Below are 23,496 nucleotides of genomic sequence, written 5' to 3' on the forward strand. Positions count from 1 at the left end.
GTTGGCAGGCACCCAAGTGCAACAGGGCACTAGGGCTGGTGCCTGAGATCTGGCAGGGAATGGGGACAGAGGAGCTGGGTTCTGGGAGAAGCACAGACCAAGAAACAGCCCAAGGGTGCTGGGTTGCTTGGCTTTGCTGTCAGGCACCGTTTGCCTTCCCTTTCTCCTCAGTGCCCCTCTGTGCTGAGCAGATGACACAAACAGCTGAAGGCAGCTCTGAAGTCAGCAGCTGTGAGCAGCTGTCCTGGAGGGAGCCTGGCCTCCTGCCCACCCAAACAGTCCTGGGATTTTGTTTACTGCACTGGGATAACACCCACATCGTGGGGCCAGAGCTTTGCCTTTGCAGGGATTCAGAGCCACGTGCTGCAGCCTGGCTCTGCACTGTCCTCAGGGGCTGGGGGGTACAGGGAAAACAGATCCTAAGACAGGAGATTGCACAGCCTCCCTGCCAGAATTAGACCCCTAGGATCCCCTTCTTTCCTTTACCCTTTTGCAGAGCATTTCCCTCATCCTCCTCCCGACCTGTCGACCTGTCGCTTGGGAGCTGTGCCTCTGGCACATTTCCAGAGGAGCTGGTGGCTGCCATGCCCTCGGGCAGTGCTGCCGTGGCCCGGGGTGGGAGCTGAGGGCTGTCCCACACAGAGCCCCGTTGTTGAGCTGGCAGACAGGAGCCGTTTGTATCCAGGCTGGCGTACAAAGCATTTGTTTTCCAGGGGCTGCAGGATAAAGAGGACTCATTCCAGGCCTATCAAGTGTGCATTTATGTGCAGTGGACACTGGGAATCGGGGAGAGGCTTCCAATGTGAGACTTTGGTCTTTCCTCATCTGTGGCAGTGAGTTTGGTGCACTTTAAGAACAGCCACCCCAGGTTTTGTGCATGGGAAGGCTTCAGAGAGCTCAGCTGTGCTGCTCTGGAGCCACTGGTGCTGCTAGCTAGAAGATACTTACACTGCAGATTTTTAATTAGAGTTAGTTGATTGCCTGAATAAATAATAATGTGATGCAGGCTGGCAAGATCATCTAATTGTAGCCTTCAATCCCTGTGTTTACTTTAGGAATGGAGGAAGATCTCTGTCTGTGGCATAAGACAGGCTCAGAACAAAGCAGACTCTGATTGTAGGTTTGCAGCGCCTCTCAAATGCAGTCAGCAGAGACCATGAAAATCCCTGGCTCTCTGTGCAAGAGCTCCCCTTTTCCTCAGTAAAGTTGTGTGCAGAGGTAGTGTGCATCCAGGCTTTAATGCAGCAGCAGACCTTCAGAGGGCTGGAGTCTGCTCTTGAACTCTTTCAGATCGAAAAGCACTTGAGAATAGGCTACAAAAAGGTGAAAATGAGACTCCTAGAGTTTCTGCTACGGAGCTTCCCTCACCTCTGCATGTCAGAGTGGCAATTCTGTGGGACAGGACTCTCAGAAGAGGGAAACTTGTGCCATTGGTTTGCCCATTTTAAATGTGCGCTCCCTAGAACATGCAGTTCCCTTAAAACTAGGTGCAGGTTGAAATTCCAAGTCCCAAGTGGGGCAAATAAATGTAACATGTGTCTCTCTGCCCCCTCCCTTGGGGAAGGTCTGGGCCAGAGGCTGGAGTGTCCATGCCGGGGGTTGTAGACTGGAATCCTCCCGTTTTTAGGAGGCATGCATGCCATACTGTAGGGGAAAAAACACATGTTCACCATGGATTCCGTTTGAGTGAGAGGTTCTTCATGACATCTGTCATATCCAGGGTTATCAGGAGAGGTTTTCAGGGCTGGAGGGTCAAGTCACTGCTCTGCAGTGTCAGACATTGATGGGGAATTGTGTGACTGATAAAAAGTACCTGGCCTGCATGACTAACCTGACTCTTTTAATCACATGCGTCAGAAACCTTACCCACTCCTTAGAGCTCTCTTAGAACAAAAACAGAGACACATTTTTATGGTGATGTGGGCTTTGTTGTCTGCTTGTTTGTAAGGCCAGAGTGAGCACAATCCTGGTCTGGTTTTGCATTTCTCCAGGCTTTTTTTGCCAGGTTCTCCTTTGGTCTGCTGCTGGGAACAGCATAGGCTTCTATCAGCTGTGTTTTTGGTTCCTCCCTGGCTGCTTCCACACCTGTGTTTATCCCTTGGTGTGCAGAGGATGTTCCCAGTAGTCCAGGGCTGTTTGCAGCACTCAGCAGCAGCAGAACAAGTAAACCTGGTTCATCCTGGAGCTGCCTCAAGGGCTGTACAGAAAACTGAGGGCTTGGAAAATTGTGTCAGTCTCTGTGGGCAACACTCAAGAGTATCAGATCAAGCACTTGAAAAGACAGCGTTCTTCCTGTTGCAATCTGCATTGCAGAAGCTAAAACCTGAATTAAGGTAGTAAAACTCTGGCAGGGGGAGCTTCACTGATAAGATGGGCTTGGCCCTGCAAGCCAGGCCCTCAGCAAACCTGTGTGAGTTACCCAGACAGTGCCATTTGCCAGAGCCTCCCAGTCATCCTTGCCTTCCTTTCCCAGCAAGGTCTCTGTTCCACAGCCACTGGTGCCATCCTCCCAGCCCAGAAGGCATTTCCTGCTTCAGCAGGGAGGGCTCCAGCTCTGCTGTGTGCCAGTGCTGGGAAGGAGGTGTTTGGAATGAGGGATTCAGCTTTGGAAAAGGAGGGCAGCAGTCTGGGTGCAGAGGAAAAGGTGGCCTGGAGCGATGCTCGGTGCCATACTGGCAGCACAGCCTGGCACCCCTGAGTCACAGAGCTCTTGCTGCACCAGCAGGTGAGTCAGGGGAGCAGCAGCCCCAGCCAGAAGTAGCTGAGGGGTGTGAGTGGCTGCATTGCTAGTTTTGGTACAGCTGAAGTTAGGAAGAATATGTTTGTGTGCATATGAATATAAAATGTGCCTATATCAATTACCAGATGCAGGTGTGTGTGAGTGGCTAACAATCCATGAGGGCTGTGGTTATTTAGTTGGGGAGTGTCAAAAACATGAGGGACAGGCCCAGATTTCAGAGGGAAAACCACTTTTCTGCTAATCTCACAACAGTTAAAAGTAATAACTTCCTCAAAAGCTAAATTAAGTGCTATTGCAGGCAAATGTCTCATTTCCTGGGAGGTCACTGTCCCAAATCAGGAAATCAAGCAGTTTCTAACCCAAGAGCAAAGGTTGCTCTTACAAAAAGCACCAACTTTAGTCCCAGCCCTTTCCAAGGTCGCTGACGGACCCTGTAATTGCAGCATAGCTCTGCCCTACAGTGAACTGCTTTCCTGCCAGCAATTAATTTGCTCTTTGGGAAGAAGAAATTGAAGCTTGAGACAGTGAAATGTGATCACTACCCACTTACAAACCTTTCAGAAATGTCTCAACTCTCAGCTGAAATCAGGATCTTATAACTAGGTTAAATTAGTAGTAGTAGTATGGATATTATTATGTTGTTTTATTAATTAAGCATAGAGTACTAGATACCCACAGTGTGTGTGAGTTGTTTGGCAACAAGGACATGTGTGAGCTGTGCAGGGAAAGCAGAAGGGCAAAGCCTCTGGAAAGCTTTTCCTTGTGTGTTACTGATGCACTTGGGTGTTTCCCAAGAGCTGCTCCTCCAGGGCTGGGAGTGTGCCCTGCATGCGAGGCTTGTGCTGTGTCCTTCTTGGCCCTTGCTGGGAACTGCAGCCAGCACAGGCTCAGTTTGTCAGCAAACTGGGAGTGGGAAGGACCTGCAGGTTCCCTGTTTTATGTTGTGTGGATGAGGTGGGCAGCCAGGTACCACAGAGCCACAGAAGGAAGCAGACTGCAGACATCATGCAACAGCAGGACACGAGTGGACAAGCCTATCCAAACTGGAGATGAGACAGAAACTGGCAGAGTGTTTATCAGCTAAAGCACTTTTCTTGTTACAGCTGCATTTTCAGTGTTGAGGTGAAACTGCTCTGGGTCCTGGAGAGGCTGTTTGGTGTCTGTGTGTGCCCTGAGGTCACAGCTCCTGAGGAAGCAGGGCCTGGGTGTGAAGCAGTCAGACAGGGTGTAAACAGGTCTGTCAGCAGTGGCAGGTGGTTAAGTAAGGGCAAGCACGATTTCTATCTCAGGTGTCAAAGCCCAGAGATCCATCAAGTGCCAGGGATGGACACAGAGAGACCAGGAGCAGTACCCCACCCTCCTGAGTGCTGTTCCAGCCCTGCTTGGGCAGCATCAAACATCCTCTGGAGAAATGTCTGACAGCTGCTAACCCCCAGGAAGAGGATTAAGGATTTCTGGGATCTGGTCTGATTTGGCTGACACTGTGCTGTGTGATTTCCTAATTCCTTCCCTTACAAGTTTTTCCTGCTTTGCATAGACTCCAAGGAGCCGAGCACCTGGTGTTGCACAAACTGAATGAGCCACATCACAACCTCAGTAAATCTGGCTTTTTATGTTTATTCAAGATATTCCCAGTGCATGGGACAAGACAATTTCACTGTATCCATGCTTTCCAGAATGGGCCTTGTCTGCCTCTTGTCTCAGCAACACCATCATGGTCCTGGAAAGGGAAGATGTGCCTCTGCTTGTTTCAGGGATCTGGAATTATGACACACAACTGTGCCTTGAGCCAGCAGTGCACCCACTGCATTCCCAGGCTGCACTCCAGAGCTGGAGCCACTCCTCAAGGGAGTGTTTGCAGTGTATCATGGCTGCTGAGCACTTCCCTGGCTTCCAAAGGTAAAATGATTTGCCAAAATAAAGAAAATAATTCCACTGAGAATCTAGAAAATCTGTATGGAGAAACAATGTGATTCTATGCATCACATGGGTAGATTTTTATGGAAAAAGCCAAAAAGCTGAGTTAACCAAACCCAAAATTCTGTAGGAGTCTTTGCTTGATCTATAAATATCTGTGCCAGGGTTCAGCTAAAATATTTTACAGTGAAGGTTACGTTTATGTTTTACAGAGAAATACTCTTCTGTGGGAATTCTTTCTAAGGGGAATATTTTATTGCTGTAGTTAAATTAATCTTCAAAACCAGATTCTAATTATGTATTCTGGTTCTTGGTTTTTGGAGAAATGGTGATGAAACAGGGCTGAGAACACCACTCTGGAATGAGAAGCTAAATGAAAGAATGCTGCCAGAACAACCTTTAAAAAAACAAAAAAGAAAGAAATTTAACTGTATGGGTGGAACCACAAAAATTCTGGTTTTCCAAACAGCTGTGACATGTGACCTCAGAACCTCTCACAAGCAAAAATATCCAAAAGGGCACACAGTAACATAACACTGTTACTGCAATCACAATTACAGGAAGAAGCCTTTCTAAGGGAAGATGCTTCAGTCCATCCTAGCAGGAAATCCACCTGATAGGCCACTTGCCCTCCTGCTCGGGAAGGCATTAGTGGGATCAGGCTGGAGCTGGGAGCTGCCAGCCTCGTGGTTTGGACAGGGAGCTGACTTGTGACTGAGGGAACACTGGTGCTGCTGATGGGGCGTGGGATGGCAGCGCCATATCGCAGGGCTTGCCTTCCTCTTGTGCCACAGGAAAGCCGTGGGGGACGGGGGTTGGCATGACATCCATCGCTCTGTTGCAGGCAGTGCTGGGTGGGGAAGTGGAGCAGAGCATCCCGCTTGTTATGAATAAGAAGCTTGACTGGCCAATATTCAAGCAGCAATCACTTTATTAATTAATATGGTAAAGTATGAGCAATACAGCACTGGGTACAGTGGGGGAAGTTTTCTGTCCAACGGCACACCGATAATTGATGGTTACAGGTATTTATAGGGGTACTCATCAGTTTTTTTTCTGCAGTTTCTATTTCCAATCTTTTACTCATCAGCAATTTTTATTCCAACTTATTACATCACAATTCTACACACTACAGTGATTTAGTTTTTCTCAGGATGTATCTCAAAGGAGTATCCCCAGATGGTGACGGTCCAGTTTCCGAAAGAAGAAAGACGAATCCCATCTAGTGGGGTCCAGCTCCCCAGATGTGTGTCCACCTTTTAATTGCAGAGACTCTAAATCTCATAACAGTGATGTCCAGCTTCCCTTTGGTCAAAACCATAAATCCTTGAGGTAATGTTCATCTTCCTTTTTCAAGCTGTTTTTCTCTGCTTCAATAAGGAGTGAGATAAGCATATTTCCTTTATATATGTTCCAAAGCTATAGTTTCGAGGATACAAGTAATATTCTAAAATTATACTTCAGAAGGTTATTATTGCAGAGCTTTTTGTGGATTAAATGCAAGCAAAAAGCAACATCTTTAACACCTTAATTCCATTGCTCCTAAATCAACCAGGGTTAATTGCAAACAAAAGATAGGTTCAAAGGCCTTTTTCCATGCTTTATTTTCCTCAGTTATTATTATAATTCACAGCTCTCCATTGTCGGGGTCCACACATTTCGCATTCACAAATACACACGTCGCCTGTTTGTACCTGACATGAAACACGGCTTTACATCTCACACGCTGGCTTTTGAAAAAGCAGGTACATTGATGTGATTGATTTTTTTCAAGAGCGGTTTAACCTACTTAAACAACTGAACTGCACTGAAGTGTGGCAGAACCCGCTCCCCGCCATGCCTAATTCAGTCTGAAGGGAGCGCGAAGCGCCTCTAAGCTTTGCCGCATTAACCTCGCTGTGGAATTGCTCCGCTTGTTTTGCAGAGCGCCCTTTGGCGCTGCCCGCCGCACCGAGCGGGGCGCTCCAGCACCGCCATCCCCAGCGGGCAGGAGCCTTCCGGCTGTGCCAGGAGTCCTTGCGGGCAGGAACCAGCCCCGTTCCTTTGGCATACGCTGTCCCGGCCCCGGCGAGCCGGGAGAGCATCCCCCGGGACAGCAGAGCACCCCCGGCCCAGCGGCGGCGGCTGCGGCGCCGAGGGCGGGGAGCGGCGGCTGCTCCCGGCGCTGGCGGGCGGGGCCCGCGGTGCGCCCGCCCCCGGAGCCCGAGCCCGGCGGAGCCCCGGCGCTCCCTGCTCGGCAGCGGCGGCGACAGCAGCCATGAAGTCGCTGTGTCTGGTCACCGTGGGGGTCCTGGCCATGACGCTGCTCATCGCCAGCATCTCGCTGCTGGTCGCGCACGTCTTCCAGACAGTGGTGGATCTGCAGGTGAAGCAGGTAAAAGCATTGCCGCGTTGCCGGTTCGGTCCTGGTTTGCTGGGTTATTCCTTCTCAAAATAGCCGAGGGAGGGAGGAGGCTGGCTGCCTCCTTGCAGCGGCGATGGGTGAGTGGGCAGGAGCATCCCTGTGCCGTGGACCCCCCCCCCTGCCCAGCCCCACCCGGCTGGGTTGGGGCTCAGAATGGAGCTCAGGCTGCACTGGTCCCTGGGCTGAGTAAAAATCGGGCGAGGGTGGGGTAAAAATGTCTCTTCTTGAGGCAGCTGCTGACTGTGGGGCAGCAGCTGTAGCAAGGAGTCCTCTCCAGAGCAGCAGTGCCTGAGAGGAGCAGGAGGCACCTGAAGCACCTCTTCTTTTTGACAACTCTATCATAAATTGCTTGCAGCTCTCATACCTGTTCTGCTGCTCCATTTACGGGTGCCTCTGGAGCAGGGCCAGAGGTGCTGTGGGCTGGAACACGTGGTGTCTGCAAGCCTGTTCCCCAGGCTGGGTGATGGCAGCCAGGCATTTCACCGGGTTGTTCCGCACTCGGGGACACCCATCCTGGTGTTGCTGGGGATGCAGAGGCCTGAACTGCTCCTGCCCTGCCTAAGCTTTTGTTTCTCTCCCTGAGTGGCTCTGTGCATTTATGCAGTGGCCCAGTGGGAAGGGTCAGCTGTGTTAGTAACTCTCTTGGAATTCCTTTGTAATGAACAATTATTTATTTATCTGAGGAATATTATCTTAGCTCTTATTCTGACAGAGAAGCCAGGAACGCTAACCCATGAAGGGATTTGTCCAGAGCTGTTGTCTAAGTGGTGACCAGATTATCTGTGATCTCCAAACCTACTGTTCTTTCCTCTGGGCTGTTGACAGGGAGCATTTCCTACCATGGAAACTGCATTGCCACAAATCGGTTTGGTTTAGGTTGGCCCTGAGCTTACAGCAGGTTGTGCCACTTGGAAGCACAGCTCCATCCCCCTGATCTTGGCTCTCCTTGGGAAGGAGTCTGCCCTCCCCTGCATCCCAGAAGTTCTGCTTCCACGTGTTCTCGCTGCTGTTAGCGGGGTGGGAGCAGTGCTTTGGAGCAGGACTGTCGGGAATTAGGCGTGATCCTCCTTACGCGCATTATCTCCGGCCGCCTGCTCCTTCCTCGGAGCAACTTATGTAAGAGCCGCTTGCTGTTCGCTCAGCAGGCTTGCAGTCATGCAGGATAAAGTTTCCAGAGCTCAGGCCTTTCTTTGCTGCCTGCTGCTCTCCAGCCCGTGCTGGCACACATCTGGATTGCAGGGAATGCGCTGCCCGGCTCCCTGCCAGGGGTGCCAGCTCCCCGGTGCGCCTTCTGCCGCAGCCACACCCCCGGGCTGGGGAAGCACAGCTTTCAGCCCCACAGCACGCTGCTCCCTGTCACTCTGCTGAGCTGGCTGCTCTCCACATTTGCTTCGTCCCACGTGAGCTTCCCCTCATTTGTGTGTAGTTGGGAAAGCTGCTGTCTCTTGCGTAACCGCATGTGTAGCTTAGAAAATCTTGTGCAAATAGACAAATCTAAATTTGCCTTTGGAATGGGCAAGACCTGAGCTTTTGCGAGGAGTCCCTGTTCCTTTGAGGGCTTTCCAGACGTCCTTTGCAGTCTCAAGTGCAGCTGGAGTGGAGAGGCGTTTTGGAGCAGCTGAGGCGCTGGTGTCTCCACAGCCAGCACCTGGGAACGGCTGAGGATGGCTCTGCTTTCACTGGGGGTTGTGTGCAGCAGCCTTTCCAGCCAAAGGCAGGGTCTGGGATACAGAGAAGGTGTGGGAAGAGGGAGAATCCAGCCTGCTGTCAGACTTCACATCCCCTTGGAAATCAGTGGGCAGATGTGTTGTGACAAGAACACTGGCAGCACTTTTCCCAGAAGACATTCAAATCTCATCAACTTATTCTTTGTTTGCAATTTTTAAAAATTTCTCTGAACTAAACGTGCTATCCCAAGCAGAATTCCAAAACCTGTTTGTTATCAGGGCCTAGCACCTGAAACTCTAGAGAGTCATGGGAAAAATCAGTAATGAACAAGGATGAATCTTCCCCAGGAGAGAGGCATTCCAGCTGCCAGTGGTGTTGCTTTGTGCTCTCTGATGGAGAGATGCTGATGTATTTATTGCCATAGGTGTGCAATTGAGAATACAACCTAATATTATATACATTTATATATATGTGTGTATATATATATGCACACACACAATCAATCTTGGAGCTCCTCATTTCAGACTTGGAAGTCAGTCAGTCCTTTGGCCCAGGTGTTTCCTTCACACCACATCCCTTAGGCTGAGAATTTTAGAAAACACTCTTCACACCCCTTGAAATTCCACTGGACTTGTCACCAGCCATCTCTTGAGCTGAGTTGGCTGGAATGTTTGAGGCCCAAAAGGATGAGGAAGATGTTTTCTCCTTTGATGTAGCTGATGTGTTGATAATTTTTTGCTGTTGTTGTTTAATGCAAAACACTGGAGCTCTCAGGAGAGTTTAGTATGAAGGCCTAGCTGAAGGATCCATTGGGAGGCTCCTTTGGGGCAGGCCATTCCCAGAGAGGTCTGTTCATGCTGGTCTGAACACTTACCCCACCACCTTAACAAGGTGCAGTTAAACTCTGTCATAGATGAACGCATGAAAGTGCGTCTTTGAATTAAAATGTTTAGAGGTTCCAAGAAATAAAATGAAATAAAGGAATTAAATTTTCTGTGTAGGTTTCAGGAATGTTCAGTACCATTTCCCGCTCCCACCATCACTGCCAGTAGCTGTTATATTTGGGAGGGAAAGCTCCCTGTTTATTTCCTGTGTGTAAAGTACAGTCAAGGCAAGGAAACAGCAGCAAATGAGAGGGCTGTGGGTTCAGGGCTGGCTGATAAATACAGTCAGCAGGAAGGCTGCTTTGGAACACTGGAAATGAGCGTGGACTCCGCTTGGAAAGAAGAAGCTCTGATGTCCTTGTAATATCCTGTGATAGACTGAAATACCCCTGGTAACATTTGGTGAAAATCAGAAGAAAAGAGCTTACCATGTTTCGTTACTTGTCAGTTTTTGGGAGTCTCTCTGAATCCAGTTCGCAAGTTTGCTGTCACTGTATAATAAATAGACACTTAATTTCTGTGTGAGATGCAAATTGTGCCATGCAATCCAAGAAATAAATCTGGAATGAATATGACCAGTGAATACAGAGATGAGTCTCCTTGGCATAAATCATAAGAAATCAGGATCAAAAGCATCAGCCTGTGTAAGAAATTGTATATATGAGATGCTGGTAGCTCCAGACAAATGCTCCAAGCTCCTCAAGCGTGTCTGAAACACATTAAATTTTGAGGTGCACACAGAATAAATGGGATTTAATCCTATGGGGAAAGCATGCTGCAAGTGCAAAGTGCCACCAGCTGGGCTGGCTCTCACTGCTGTTCAGCATTACTGCTGCCATGCCAAGCTCCTGCCAACAAGTTTGTCTTTGAAACAGTCTTCTTTATCTCATCCCTCAGAATTAAAGTCTACATGGAGAGAAAACAGCTCCTTAAGTGGGAAGGCCAAGAATGAGTCCTGAGGCAAGAGTGACTGATAAGACTCCCTGAACATTGACCACAAGCTGGCATCTGTCCAGCCTGCTCTGCTTCTGAGCTTCCACTCACAATATTTCACTTGTTTTCTCAGAAGAATAAAAAGAATGAGTGTAGATGAGACCCATTTAATTGCAAATCATTCCCTCCTCCCTTTTTTCCGCCTACAGGTGATGTGGTTTTCAAGATAGAGTTTTCTTTGTGTTTACTCCCGGACATTCCCTCTGCCAGCCAGATTTCTCTGTGTGACCACTGCAGCAGTTCCAGAGTTATAACTACACGAAAAGCCTTGTTTTGGTGGTGGAGATGTTTTATAAATGGGGTGAATTTAATCCAAAATGGAAAAGTAATAAAGTGAGAGATTGAGACCTCCATTGCAGAGCTCTACATGACAGGTGTGGTTGTGACTTTCCATGTAAGGTGTATATACTGATAAGGGGTATCACTGAGGTAAGGGAATTAGTGTTTCATTTCCTAAGTGCTTCTGTTATAAGTAATGGTTTATAGCTTGGTTACCAAATAGACTGACACACTATGGGTCTGAAGATGCAGGTGCTGACACGGCTGTAGGAAAGAAATTAAAGACAGAGGGAGAACAATCTTTCCCCTATTCCAAGACCTTGGAAAGACACAAATCCTAGAGTGCCTATGTGAAAGCAATTTGACATTCACAGTTATGCTCTCAGGCCACCAAAAAATAGTCTGATTGCTTTGGAGACAGAATCTCACAGCTGTGTTGGAATCTGACATTCTTGGGCAAAGAAATCATCAAGACCAGCACTCTGTTGGCCTCCCAGCAAGGAGTTGTACTTTTATCTGTAATGTTGGCACGTTTTGTGGTGTCTTGCACCAGGTGGAGGTTTTTACTGATGCAGGAAAGGAGACAGGATTGCTGAGTAGTAGTTGGTCAGTCTCCCTTCTGAAAAATGCCAGGCACAATTGTCTGTGGGGAGGAGTGGAACTACAAACCAAGCAGTGCTGCCCCTGGCCTGTGGCCAGGAGAGCAGGTGCCTGGCTTGGTTGATGTTGAGTGAGCTGCTCCAAAGTAAAGCAGATCTAGAACTGGGATCTCTCTCGAGTCTTACTGCCTGTGCTTGTTCCCCAGGTATGGAATTCCTCTCTCCTGTCAGTGCCATGCAGCATGATAGCACCAGCAGTTGATGTGCCTTTCTCTTGTTTCAGGGAACAGTCCTGAAGAATGGCACAGAAACCTTTGAGGCCTGGGAGGACCCTCCCCCCCCAGTCTACATGCAGTTCTACTTCTTCAATGTGACAAATCCTTTGGAAGTGCTCCAAGGTGCCACTCCTCTCGTGGAGGAGATAGGACCATACACCTACAGGTAAGACCTTTCAGGAGTTCCACACTCCACAAGAACTCTGCTGTGTGAGGAATCCAGAAGGCTTGGGGTCCCATTCTGGGAGAAAACCTAGTTGTTAATGTGTGAAGGCAGGTTTATCCAGGGGAGCGTGGTCACAGCCCACACAGACAGCACTGACACTTGCAGCTGCTTTCAGATGAGGCCAGTGACTTCTGTCAGATTTTGGACCAAGTTTTGCTGCTGTTCTTCACTGCTGGACACAGAGGAAGTTAATGCATCCTGGCCTGCTGTCTTGTGAGCTGGGTGATGTTTGGGAGGCTAGGGAGAGTGGAGTGTTGCACAAAAGTGTGACTCATGCTTGCTCAGGAATTGGTTCCTAGCTGGAGTTGCACCATCCCACATGGGTGGAATGTGGCCAGAAAAACACTTAGGGTGGTACTAAAAGGGTCTTCCTGAGCCAACCCTCACTGGAACACCTGCTTAGCTTTTAAACCTATCTCCCATTTTTGCTGATGGATTTACTGAGGCCACGTGTAATGTTAAATACTGTCCAGCTCCTAGAGCTGTCCTGTATGGCACAGAGAGATTTGACTCCCTTACAAACAAGTTTTCCTTTAGATCTGTGATGTGCTCAGCTGCCTGCAGCCATGTCAGCCAGGAGCAGGCCTGTGGCAGGAAGGGCTGTGGTCCTGGGAGTCCTGCTGTGATGGGGGACTCGTCCCCACACCAAGAAGGTGGCTTCCTGACTGTCAGCCTCACTTCTGGTCACACAGGCTCATCCAGGCTGGGCACGGGCTCACTGCTGGAAGGAACTGCCTGTACCTAAGCTGCAAAATTATCAGAATCTCTTGGTATTTGAAAAAGGCCTGGAATGAAAGCAGAAGCCTTTGTGGTAGCCTCGATTTCTGTGTTATCTCTTTCAGTTTCCTTCTTCCCACAGCTCAGCTTCCCTTCTCCCCCTGCCTACTGTCCCTTCCCCTGTCTCCTCTGCATTCTAGACCTGTGTCTGTTTAGTCCTGGCAAACTCCATGTGGTATTTTGGCAAAATCCCTGCTATTACAGGAGCCAGTAGAGCTGGAGAAAAGATGATCCACAAGCTCTCTAGTTCTCAAGCTTTCCTTCAGGTCTGTGTAGTGTAGTGTAATGCTGGGCATCAGTCAGCAATGTGTTCAGTGTCAGGAAGATGAACAGGACCAGCTCCAGGGTTCACACAGGCTGGCATTCAGTCCTCTTTGCCAGCTTCTTTCCCTTTCCTTAGCTCTGAGTGCCTCCTGGGTGTCCCACACAGCCTGCTTTGGGAAGCTGCACCTTGTCCATGGAGGAGCTCAGCAGGGTGGCTGGGGCTGGGCCCTGCCCCAGGGGAGGCCCAGCCTGAGCTGCTGCTTTGCTGGGAAAGCCTTTCCCTGCATCCCACACCAAGGGCTGCCTGCAAGCAGGTCCCTGACACCAGCCCTCCCTCAGGTGTTCTTGGTGGGGACAGAGAGGGAGGGGAAGAGGCTGCACATTCCAGCTGGTTCCACAGGCCCTGTGTGGCAAAGCACTGAAACCTCATTTAGCCTTAGCACGTGGCAGAACTCCCAAAATGCACAAATGTGAAGTGCATGGCTCTGTGTTTTTAGAAAAAAAAAGGCTGGGGAAGGGCTGGGAGTGAACTGGGCCAGACAAGCAGAGAGTAAAAAATCCAGTCAGTGACAGGGAGGGCTCCAGAGAGTCTTATTCTGCAGCTCAGACTTTTCACCAGCATACAGTGTAAAGCACTTCAGGCAGATTCTGTAACAAAAACATAGTAGTGCTGGTGTTTTTAAATCCTGGAAGTTGAAGTGGCAGCATGTAAAATAAGTAATTACAAAGTTCAAGCTGCCTATCTGCCCAAGCCTGCTGAGTCCCAAAAGAGCACTGGAATATTGTCTGGTCTTGCACGTATTTACAACTTTTTAACTTCAACATCTTAGAGCCTTAGTAACGTCCTACTCATATCCCTCATCAGGGAGTATTATTTTCCTCTCCAGAGCTGGAGAGGTGTCTCAGATTACTCCTGGCCTATTTTAGGAAGGCATTTCACAGCTGTCCATTTCCATCCCCTCAGTTCCAGCCCCGGGGTATGAAATAGATTGCTGTCCAAGAGGGTCCTGCCAAATGTTCCTGGGTGGAGGGATGCTGGGGAGTGGGAGAGACACTTAGGGTAAGGAAGATGGGAAGTGGCTGGTTTCTGATAGCAGTAGTTTCACAGGCTTTTCCAGTTTGCCTTAGATGTGAAGGCTGAGCCAGAGTAATGCAGCCTGCTGTGAAGCTGCACTGATGGATTCAGTGCAGCCAGGACAGAATTTCAATCCAAACTGGATGCAGAACATCAGAGTACATCATCTGGCAGAACAATTCTCCCTCACATCGTGTGACTTGACATTTGCCCAGGCAAATGTGAAAGTCAACAGGCTCCTGAGTCACTGCAGGCTGAGGAAACAGGAGGAGTTTCCCCTCCTGCGTGTGCTAGGCAGTGAGCAGTCTGCTGCCATTTCCCTTTTGGGGTTTGCTGGAGCAACGAGTGTGTGTCAGCAGAGCTGCAGAATCCTGGTTGGTCAAGTGCTAATGGCAATGCAAATTGACTTCTTGTCAGGCCAGCAGGTAGCATTTGATGTTCCTTGCCAAGTGGACTGGTCTGTCAGCAATCCTGAGTTTTATCCTGCTGTCTGAGTGCTTAGACAGGAACAGCAGCAACCTTCCAGGTAGTGAAAAGCAAAAGTTCAGTTGAATTTCTGTTGTGCCCAGGATTCCTGCTCGAGAATTAAAGGAGAAGAACTAAAAGGAGGCTTGTTCTGTGGTCGTGCCACATGTAAGCCACATGCTCTGAAGGCAGCAGAAGGATTCTGGTGGGTTCTTGGGTCAGGCCCATGACACGCAGCCTGCGTCTTTCTGGAAGTGGATTTTGCCTGCAGCAGAGGCAAAAGTTTCATTTTCACACTGGACTTCAGGGCAATCTCATATATGGTGCCTTTAAGTCCTTCTGAGCCATTTGAAATTGTCCTTCCTTTGAGATTTTTAAAGATGAAGCAAAAATACAAAGTGCAATTAGCACTCAGGGTGGCATTTCTGGAGATGCCCCATGAGGTCTGACTAAGCTCATGCAGACACAGCAGGGAGTTTGTGTCAGTGAGGGAATCTGCTTCCAAAGAACTGAAAATGCCACCCTTTCATGCTTAAAGCAGAAAAACAGCCATAAGTTAACTGTGACTAATGCTCTATTTGTTTAACTCAGTCAGAGAACAAACTCTTGTCTTTCAGGGAATACAGGCCAAGAGTGCACATCCAGTTTTTAGACAATGGAACCAAAGTGTCTGCTCTAAACCCAAAGACTTATGTATTTGAACCTGAGAAGTCAATGGGAGACCCTGAAGTGGACCTGATCAGGACAGTAAATATCCCTGCAGTGGTGAGTCCTCTTTTGTTCCTGCTTGGAATTCATCCTGACACACTTCATAAGGAGCAGTGTGTTGCTTCATCCTGACTCTCTGTGGTAGATGAATGTGATGGAAGAACAATAGAGGCAGCTTGTGTCCTGGGCAGATGCTGGTCTCACTTTGGGGCGGGACTGTTGTGGGGTGCTTATTTTGTTCCTCCCTCTCCTCACATCTCTGCAGTGCCTTCCCCTGGTGCTTCAAGATGACACACTCTCCAGGGACAGGGGCAAATCAGGCCTGCCTGATATTCCTGCCTCCAAGTCTGCTTCCTAAACCAGAAACAAAGTACAGTAGAGCAGTTCCAGACAGAGCTGAATGAAATTAAAGTAAAAAATGCACCCCCAGACTGCACTAACTAGGTGACAGAGAATCTCATGGTGATCACAGGCAGACCATTATTTTGGTCTTATACAGGGATAGCATGAGAACAAGCAGATCCCAAGCTGTCACAGAGGCAGTCAGCCTCTACTCAAATACTTGGGGGTGTCATTCAGCCTTTGCTCTCCATCCTGGTTTAGTTTCATTTGCAGGGTTCCTTCATTTCAACTTTGTCCCCAGCATTTCCAAAAATGCCTGATTTTACGAGTGAATACAGAAATGCCCTGTATGAGTAGTAGATAGGACTCAGCTTAATGAAAGTTGCAGACAATACAGACCCTGTGTTTTCAATTCCTCCCAGGCACCTCGTGATGGTAAGGATTATCTCTCCTTCAGGTTTTTGGCTGTGATGTACTGTATCAGGCAGTATGAGAAGAACCACAGGTTGGTTAGCCCAGAAGGAATGCCCTCCTTTTGTTATGACCTCTTTAAAGGCCTGTTGTCAGCTGGAAAGGAAATAAATGTTTGAATTTTGGTGAAATGGGTGTGCAACGGTGGAAAGTGTCTGTGCCTGGATGCAGCTGATGGTTTGTTGCCCAGCAAATGTGACCATTGCTGCCTCATTCCCATGCCCTGCAGACTGCCATGGAGTGGACCAGGTCGACCCCTCTGCAGTTTGCCACGGAGGTGCTGCTGCTGCTGTACCAGGAGTCGCTGTTCACTGTGCGCAGCGTGCACGAGCTGCTCTGGGGCTACAAGGACAGGCTGCTCTCCACCATCCACGTCCTGCACCCCGAGATCGACCCCGTCTTCGGGCTCTTCAGCAAGGTAACCCGTGGCCACACCTGCTGCTGTTGTCCCTGGGGGGTGATGGCACTGCATGGGAGGGATGGATAAGCTTTCCAAGGACAGCATCCTCCACTATTGCCTGTGCTCGCTTGAATCACATGGGCTTTGTGGAGCCACGTGTGCAAACTGCCAGAAAAATGTCCTGATTTCCTTAGTAATTGACTGAAGTTGGATGTTAATTCTGTGCTGGAGCCATTCCTGGCTTGCACAGTATTTCTGGTCACTCCATGTCATTTTGGTCTGAGGGGAGTCCTTGCTTCATGGGGATATCTGCAGTGCTGAGGTTATTTCTGTGGGGTTATTTTCTTCCCGAGGACTCTTTATTCAGGGGCAGCCCTAAAAAGGAGAAAAGGCTCATCAGGTGTTGTATTTCCTTTGTTTGTGAGGTGTAAGGATCTTTCCCAGTCACTTCCACCTCATTCCTGTTCACGGTGGAGTTCAATGAACTGCACAGCTCTCAGGGGCAGTCCATCACTCCCGGGGTGGATTTGAAGTGGTGACAGCTTCAAGTCCTGCCACCCCATTGTAGCGAGCAGCCAGGTGCCACAGGAGGATTGGAGCCACTGAAAGCTCCTGCATCTGTTTGCAGATGAACGGAACTGATGATGGAGAATATGTTTTCCTGAGTGGGGAGACAAACTACCTGAACTTCTCCAGGATTGTGGAGTGGAAAGGAAAAGAGTAAGTTTCTCAGTGTACTGTTGCCTCTGTCACAATCTGCCCCTTGCTTGCCTGGTGCCAGTTTAAAGAGAATGCAAGTGCAACTTAAACCCATTTCAATTGCTTTTGTTGTTAGCAGGGCTGAGGCAGGAGGAATTGGCTCTGTACAGGTCTGATTCCCATTTGCCTGGGCCAGGAGCTGGCATGGCCTGACTGCTGCTGGGACATCTTTTAGCCCTTGCCTTCTTTCCTTCCCTTTCCTCAGGTCCTTGAGCTGGTGGACAACAGAGGCATGTAACATGATCAATGGCACAGATGGGACATCCTTTCACCCGCTGATCAGCAAGGATGAGAACATTTACATCTTTTCTTCAGATTTCTGCAGGTGAGGAGAAGATGGTGGCACTCAGGCTTCAAAGCAGAGTGTTTACATCCATTCCTCTCAAGGTGTCATGTTAGGCTGGTGCTTCTCCTCCTGTGATTTCATTTAACACTCACAGTGTTCTGCATTGTGATGGGAACATGAGAGTTACAAAAAACCCTCCCAATCTGCAGTTAAGGATGTGTTATTTCAAAGTGAAGATTTATGAGGTGAAAACTTGGACAAAAACTCCTCCAAAGTCTTCCTCTGTGCTGTGCTTTTTCAGAGTACCCAGGCTGCCCTCTTCTGAGATTAATGACTTTACGTGATGCTGTCTGAAATGTACCAAGGAAATCTTGGTCTTTTCTTCTTTATGTAACACCTTCTGTCCCCTCTTGCTGATTTCCTAGTGCATGAAGAACAAACCGAAGCTGGAATTATTTAAATCCATACAGACACATGTTAGGCTAAATTCAGAACCTGTCAGATTGTTCTGTCTTTCACAACTGTGTTCTTTTTCTGGTCCCTCCCAGGAGAGGTGCCAGCACTCACACCACATGCAGCAGTGATATGAGGACTGTCTGTTGTGTGCAGCAGCAGGATGCTGGGATGTGTGTTTGCTGCTCAGAGCTTGGTGGGACCGCAACCTGGGGCATCAACAGGGGCACACATGCGGCTGGGCTCAGCACTGCTGCAGCCTGACAGGCCTGGCCCTGCTCTGCTTCCCCACAGGTCCCTGTTCCTGGTGTACGACAGCTCGGGAGCCGTGGCCGGGGTGCCCACGTTCCGCTTCGTGCCCTCCTCCATGGTGTTTGCCAACACCTCGGTGAACCCGGCCAACGCCGGCTTCTGCGTGCCCGCCGGCAACTGCCCCGGCACCGGCGTGCTCAACGTCAGCGTCTGCAAGCAGGGTACGGCCCAGCCCTGGCTGCCCCACAGCCCCTGGGCCGTGGGGGCTCCACAGGGGCCCCTTCCCCTCTCTGCAAACTGCTCAGAGCTGTGGGGTCCTCCAGGGCTTCCCCAGGTCCTGCTCGGCCTTTGGTTTTGGTGGTGACACAGTGTTCCTGCTTTTCAGGTGCTCCAATATTTCTGTCAGCTCCACATTTTTACCAGGCAGATCCAAAGTTTGTAGAGGACATAGAGGGCATGCATCCCAAAAAAGAATACCATGAGACATTTCTGGATATCAATCCTGTAAGTGCAGCCTTTTTTCAAGGGTTCTGTTGGTGAATGGATCCAAGCACCTGGATTCAGGTCACCTCCTTGCGTGGTGGGTGTTGGCATAGTCCCACTGACCTTAAGGAATCTGTAGTAGTTCTGTGATGCTGGATGGAATGGGAGATCCCTTTGGGCACTTTGGGTCAGCTCTCCTGTCTCTGTCCCCTCCCAGTGTCACACACCCCACCCACCCACTCACTGGCAGGGCAGTGTGAGAAACAGAAAAGGCCTGGAGCTGTGCAAGGGCTGCACAGCAATCACTGAGCATCCCTGCATTACCCACACTGTTTTCATCAGAGCTCCAAAACACAGCCTGATGCCAGCTGCTGTGGAGAAAATCCATTCTCTCCCAGCTAAAACCAGTACAGCAGTGATCTCTACACCCCCACAGACAAATGTGGGTCAAGGAAAAGAGCACAGTCACTGACCTGCCTGGTTTATAGAAACAGTGCTCTGACTCACCGGGCTGTTATGTGCAGCTAAAGCAGGAGGAAATTCCACAGCTTCTCTCAGGCCTGGTGCAGATCCTGCTGCGGGGTGTGTACCAGAACTGCATTCTCACAGTTCTTGTTCTTTCACCTTCACTGGGTTTTTTACACTGATTTCTTTTATTCCCCAGCTGACAGGGCTCGTCTTGCAGGCAGCCAAGAGGATGCAGGTCAACGTTCACGTCCGAAAATTACCTGAATTTTTGTGAGTGCTCTCTGCTTCTGGGTGGAGTTTCATATCTAACCTGATGTTCAGCATGATTTGTTCTGCAGTGTTTTGATGGAATTTGGGATGGAGAGAGCAAGCGTGAGAGAGGGAAGTGCAATAAAATCTCAGTTCTAAGGGACAGTATGCTCCCATCTCACAGATCAAGCAGATTCTGTAGTTCCACCTGCAGAGTAAAGAATGCTGAATGGCAGCTACTGCTCCTGATGTTTCCTAGCGCAGCTTGGCTGTAATAACTACAGCACAAGTATTTTATCTGCGCAGTCCCCTTGGGAGACTCAGGGGTGTCCTTCAGGCTTGTTTCCCAGTGCCCAGAAGCAGTCACAGTAACACAGCTCCTGCCTGCGCTGAGATTCCACATGTGCCAACTGTTGGGGGATTTTTGCTGCTGTGCCCATGTGGCTCGGACAATAGTTCCTGTGTTTTACAAGTAGGAGTAACCTTCAGTACATCAGCTTAGCTCAATTCCTGCTGCCTGGCACAAATCTGTCACTCAGTTACTAATGAGCCCTGGATGGATCCCTGTCTTTCACTGCCCACCAAATCCCAAAATACACCCTACTCCCGAATCAGAATTTATCCATCTGTGAGATTGAGATTGTCCTACTCCAGCAGGGAGGTGAAAATACACAGCAAAAAGGAACAGCCCAGAGGTTTTTTAGGGACACTTTCCTCTTTCATTGGTTTTGTATAATCTGTCTTCACAACCCTCAGGTGGAAAAGTCCAAACCCATAATTTTTTTTTCCCACGCAGTGAAACCGGCAACATCCGAACGCTGATTTTCCCAGTGATGTATATAAATGAGGTAAATAGTTTTGCTGTCTTTCCAGCATTGTGGCATGTTAATGCTTACAGAAATACACTCTAAGCCAGCCAGAAAAGAAAATGCTGATTTTCTTGTTTGTACAGCAATAGCTAGGAAGCTGTTGCCTGTTTCTTAACTAACACCCTCCTGCTGTTTGTTGTACTGTTAATTTTAGCCTTCCCTAACACTCTCAGTCAGACACTCCTTTTAAACTGAAGGGAGTTGGCCATGAGGAAGAGGGGTGCTCAGACAGAGGCAGGACTTCAGGAGATCACACCTTTTCCTGAGTCATCTGCTGTGAATATTCCTGTGCTGTAGTCAGATCACTGAATCAATTGGTGTTAGTCCATTCCTAAAACATAAGTTAAAAATCCCTATTTTCCTTTGAAATAGACTAGCTAATCCCTGTGCCCCCTGGAAGAATTTTAGGGGGAAAGTGTGTCAGGAAGCAGTGAAACAGTGGTGGAGAATTGTGGGAGTGTTGTTTCCCTGCCCTTCACAAAAGTGATCTTATAGAAAGCACAGAAATAAATGAAGATTTGGGGTTTTTTTTTTCAATTTCCTCTTCATCTCTCTCTGCTCCAGAGTGTTCTGATTGATGAAGCATCTGCCAGCAAACTCAGGCATGTCCTGCTGGAAGCCAGTGTTGTGACTGGGATCCCCTTTGTAATCATGGCTCTGGGGATTGTGTTTGGGATTGTTTTCATTGTGATGGCTTGCAGGTCTCAGAGGATAACTGAAGAGGTAAGCAGCACTTGCATTTGACTTTGCTTGCTGTCCATCTGCCTGCATTTGATTTTTCTTTTTTTTTTCTTTTTTTTTTTTTTTTTTTTTTTTTTTTTTTGTGGTTGATTCTATCTTTTGGTGTCGTTCTGCACGTGTTTTTATCTTGTTTTTGTTGGGAATGACCTTTCTAGGGAGGGGAAGTTTTAATAGACTCAGAATAAACGCGCCAAAGCAAAGGAGCGGAGTTAATCCGAGAAGCCTGGTAAGGCAGGTCCTGTCTCTGTGCCAATTCCCTTGCCAACAGTAGTGAAATAAATCAGCCTGTCTAGAGGACCCTGAAGGATAAGATGCAAAACCTCCACCATATGTGAGGACAGATTTAGTTGGTGTCAGTGTTCTCGGCAGAAGAACTGCATTGTGCCAGTGGGTTATTTTCCAGAATCACAATGCAAATTTGTGGTCAAAGAACAGATAAATTGCACAGACAGCAGTAGCAGCAGGAAGTATTCTCCGCTATTGTCTATTTACAAGACAGCCTGTAAATCTGTTTATGAGCACGCTGGCATTAAGGTGCCTGTCAGGGCGAAAGCTGATGCCAGCATTTCACCATAACAGGGCTCAGATGGCACCAGTGTGGAGCCTTTGGTTAGAGGAATAGCCTGGGTTCTCTAGGAGGCTGTTTTCTCCTCATAGTTGCCGTGGGCTTACTGTGCTCTCGTGTGTTTGGTGTTCCCTAAATGCTGTCTTACAACTTCCTTCTGTGCCTGGGGAAGCCCTCTGGATCAGTGGGTCCCACTGCCATCCCATCCCCATGCACTTCAGTTTCCTGTGCAGGAGGAGACTGGTCCTTTTTCCTTTCCTTTTCTTCTGAGCCTGCCTGTGCTGTCAGCAGCTCAGACAGGGTGTCCCAAGGCCTGTCCTGGGAATTCCTGCCCCACCCTGCATGCCCAGCTTCAAACCAGCTCTCCTGGATGTGCTGGAACACTCTGCAGGGGTCAAAGTGACAAAGGACCCCCTGCATTCTGTGCTTTTCCTGCTTTGGTTTTTCTTGCTTTTTCTGCAAGCAGAGTTCATCCAGCAGTCTGCAGCTCTTCCTGTGCTCCCTGGCTGGTTCTGGCCTTCCGTCCTGTGTCAGTGGCTACAGCTGCCACCCACCCTCTGGTGCTTCCCTGGCTCTCTTGAGGGAATTGTCCTTAGAAGTAGGAGCTTTTCCTTTCCCTGCTTGGAGGCTTCCCATGGTGGAAGGTCTCTGATGGCCATGTTTCACTTGCTGTGGTTTTGTTCTTGCAGAGCACGGAAGAAGAGAGGTCCCCACTCATCAGGACGTCTTAGTAGGTTTCATTCCCCCTGTGAGCTTGGAGAGCAAGCGATTAGAGCTGACCTAACACCAGCTGTCCCCTGTGGAGCCACGCTTGTGTCCAGTGCCACTTTTGGTGGGACAGAGGTGGAAGGGAGTCTGCACTGGCAGCCAGGGAGGAGACTTTTCTCTCAGCTACGTTCCAACTTCCAAACTTCATTTGCAAACTTCTCTGGATCCTGCTTTTCTCAGCCCTGCCCTCTGTTTGTACCCACACTGGCAGCCACAGAGGATCAGCACCAGGGACCAGCCCGGTTTCCTATGGGAGTGACACGGGTGGCAGTGCCAATGGCAGCGGGCTCCTGGATGGCCCTGGGACAGGGACACACAGGCTGTGGGCTGGGTGCTGCTCTGTCCGTGATGTGTCCTCACTGTTGTCACTGGTGTCCTTGCTCCTGTCACAGCACAGTGTGCAGCTGACCTGCCCCAGAGCTACAGCTCTGCGTGGGACCGAGCCAGCGGCTGGAAGTGCTTCTCCATGCAGAGCACCTCGGTGTTCCCACTCTGCTTGCTAGCCAGGCTTTTATCCTTCGGGTGTGGGCTTTGTTCTGCAGCTTCAGGCACCACAGCTCAGCCGTGCTCCTGGGCGGCAGGAGACACAGCCGCTGGGTGGTGCTGTGGGAGTTTGCTGGGAATAATGCAGACTTGGCATGTGTGGGATGAGAGCGCTCCTCCGTGTGATGGACAGGGTCCTGAGAACTCCTGACACTTTTTTACTTGTCAAGCAGAAACTTGTGTTAAACGTCACCAAGGTTCCTCCCCCCCTTCCCAATTAAAAGAATATTCTCCTGGAGGAATGTTTCCATTAGGTAGTGAGCTGTGTGTTCCAAGTGTATAACTGTCTTCTAAAGAGGAGCATTGGGGTGTGCATTGCTTGGGCTTGGTTTGGGCTCTTTTTCCTGGCTGCTGCTTTGGTTCCTTCCCTGTGATGGTGGGGAGGCCCTTGAATGGATTCTGCAGAGAGCTCTGGCTGCCCCTGAATCCCTGCAAGTGTCCAAGGCCAGGCTGGATGGGGCTTGGAGCAGCCTGGGATCGTGGAAGGTGGGCCTGCCCACTGTGAAAAGCAGAATTCACTGCTTAGAATTTTGAGAAGTTTAATAATAATAGGATTTAAAAAGGACCATATTT

The 23,496-nt window shown here is 49.2% G+C and overlaps 1 protein-coding gene across 2 annotated transcripts; it reads left to right on the forward strand.

Annotated features, from left to right (window-relative positions):
• The first annotated feature begins 6,703 nt into the window (after positions 1-6,703).
• Positions 6,704-23,161, forward strand: SCARB2 (scavenger receptor class B member 2). 2 transcript variants are annotated; one of them, XM_064711369.1, is made up of 13 exons: positions 6,704-7,031; positions 11,768-11,925; positions 15,184-15,331; positions 16,317-16,505; positions 17,116-17,207; positions 17,452-17,571; positions 18,280-18,458; positions 18,623-18,741; positions 19,385-19,458; positions 20,234-20,285; positions 20,871-21,029; positions 21,203-21,273; positions 22,302-23,161. In XM_064711369.1, exons 1-12 carry the CDS (start codon positions 6,915-6,917, stop codon positions 21,230-21,232), a joined length of 1,437 nt encoding a protein of 478 aa, XP_064567439.1. In that variant the 5' UTR covers positions 6,704-6,914; the 3' UTR covers positions 21,233-21,273; positions 22,302-23,161. The 2 variants fall into 2 exon arrangements, with proteins under 2 accessions (XP_064567439.1, XP_064567438.1); XM_064711368.1 differs by lacking the exon at positions 21,203-21,273 and having other exon boundaries at positions 6,706-7,031.
• Positions 23,162-23,496: the final 335 nt, after the last annotated feature.

Source organism: Zonotrichia leucophrys, chromosome 4 (assembly GCF_028769735.1).
Source record: "Zonotrichia leucophrys gambelii isolate GWCS_2022_RI chromosome 4, RI_Zleu_2.0, whole genome shotgun sequence".
NCBI lineage: Eukaryota > Metazoa > Chordata > Aves > Passeriformes > Passerellidae > Zonotrichia > Zonotrichia leucophrys.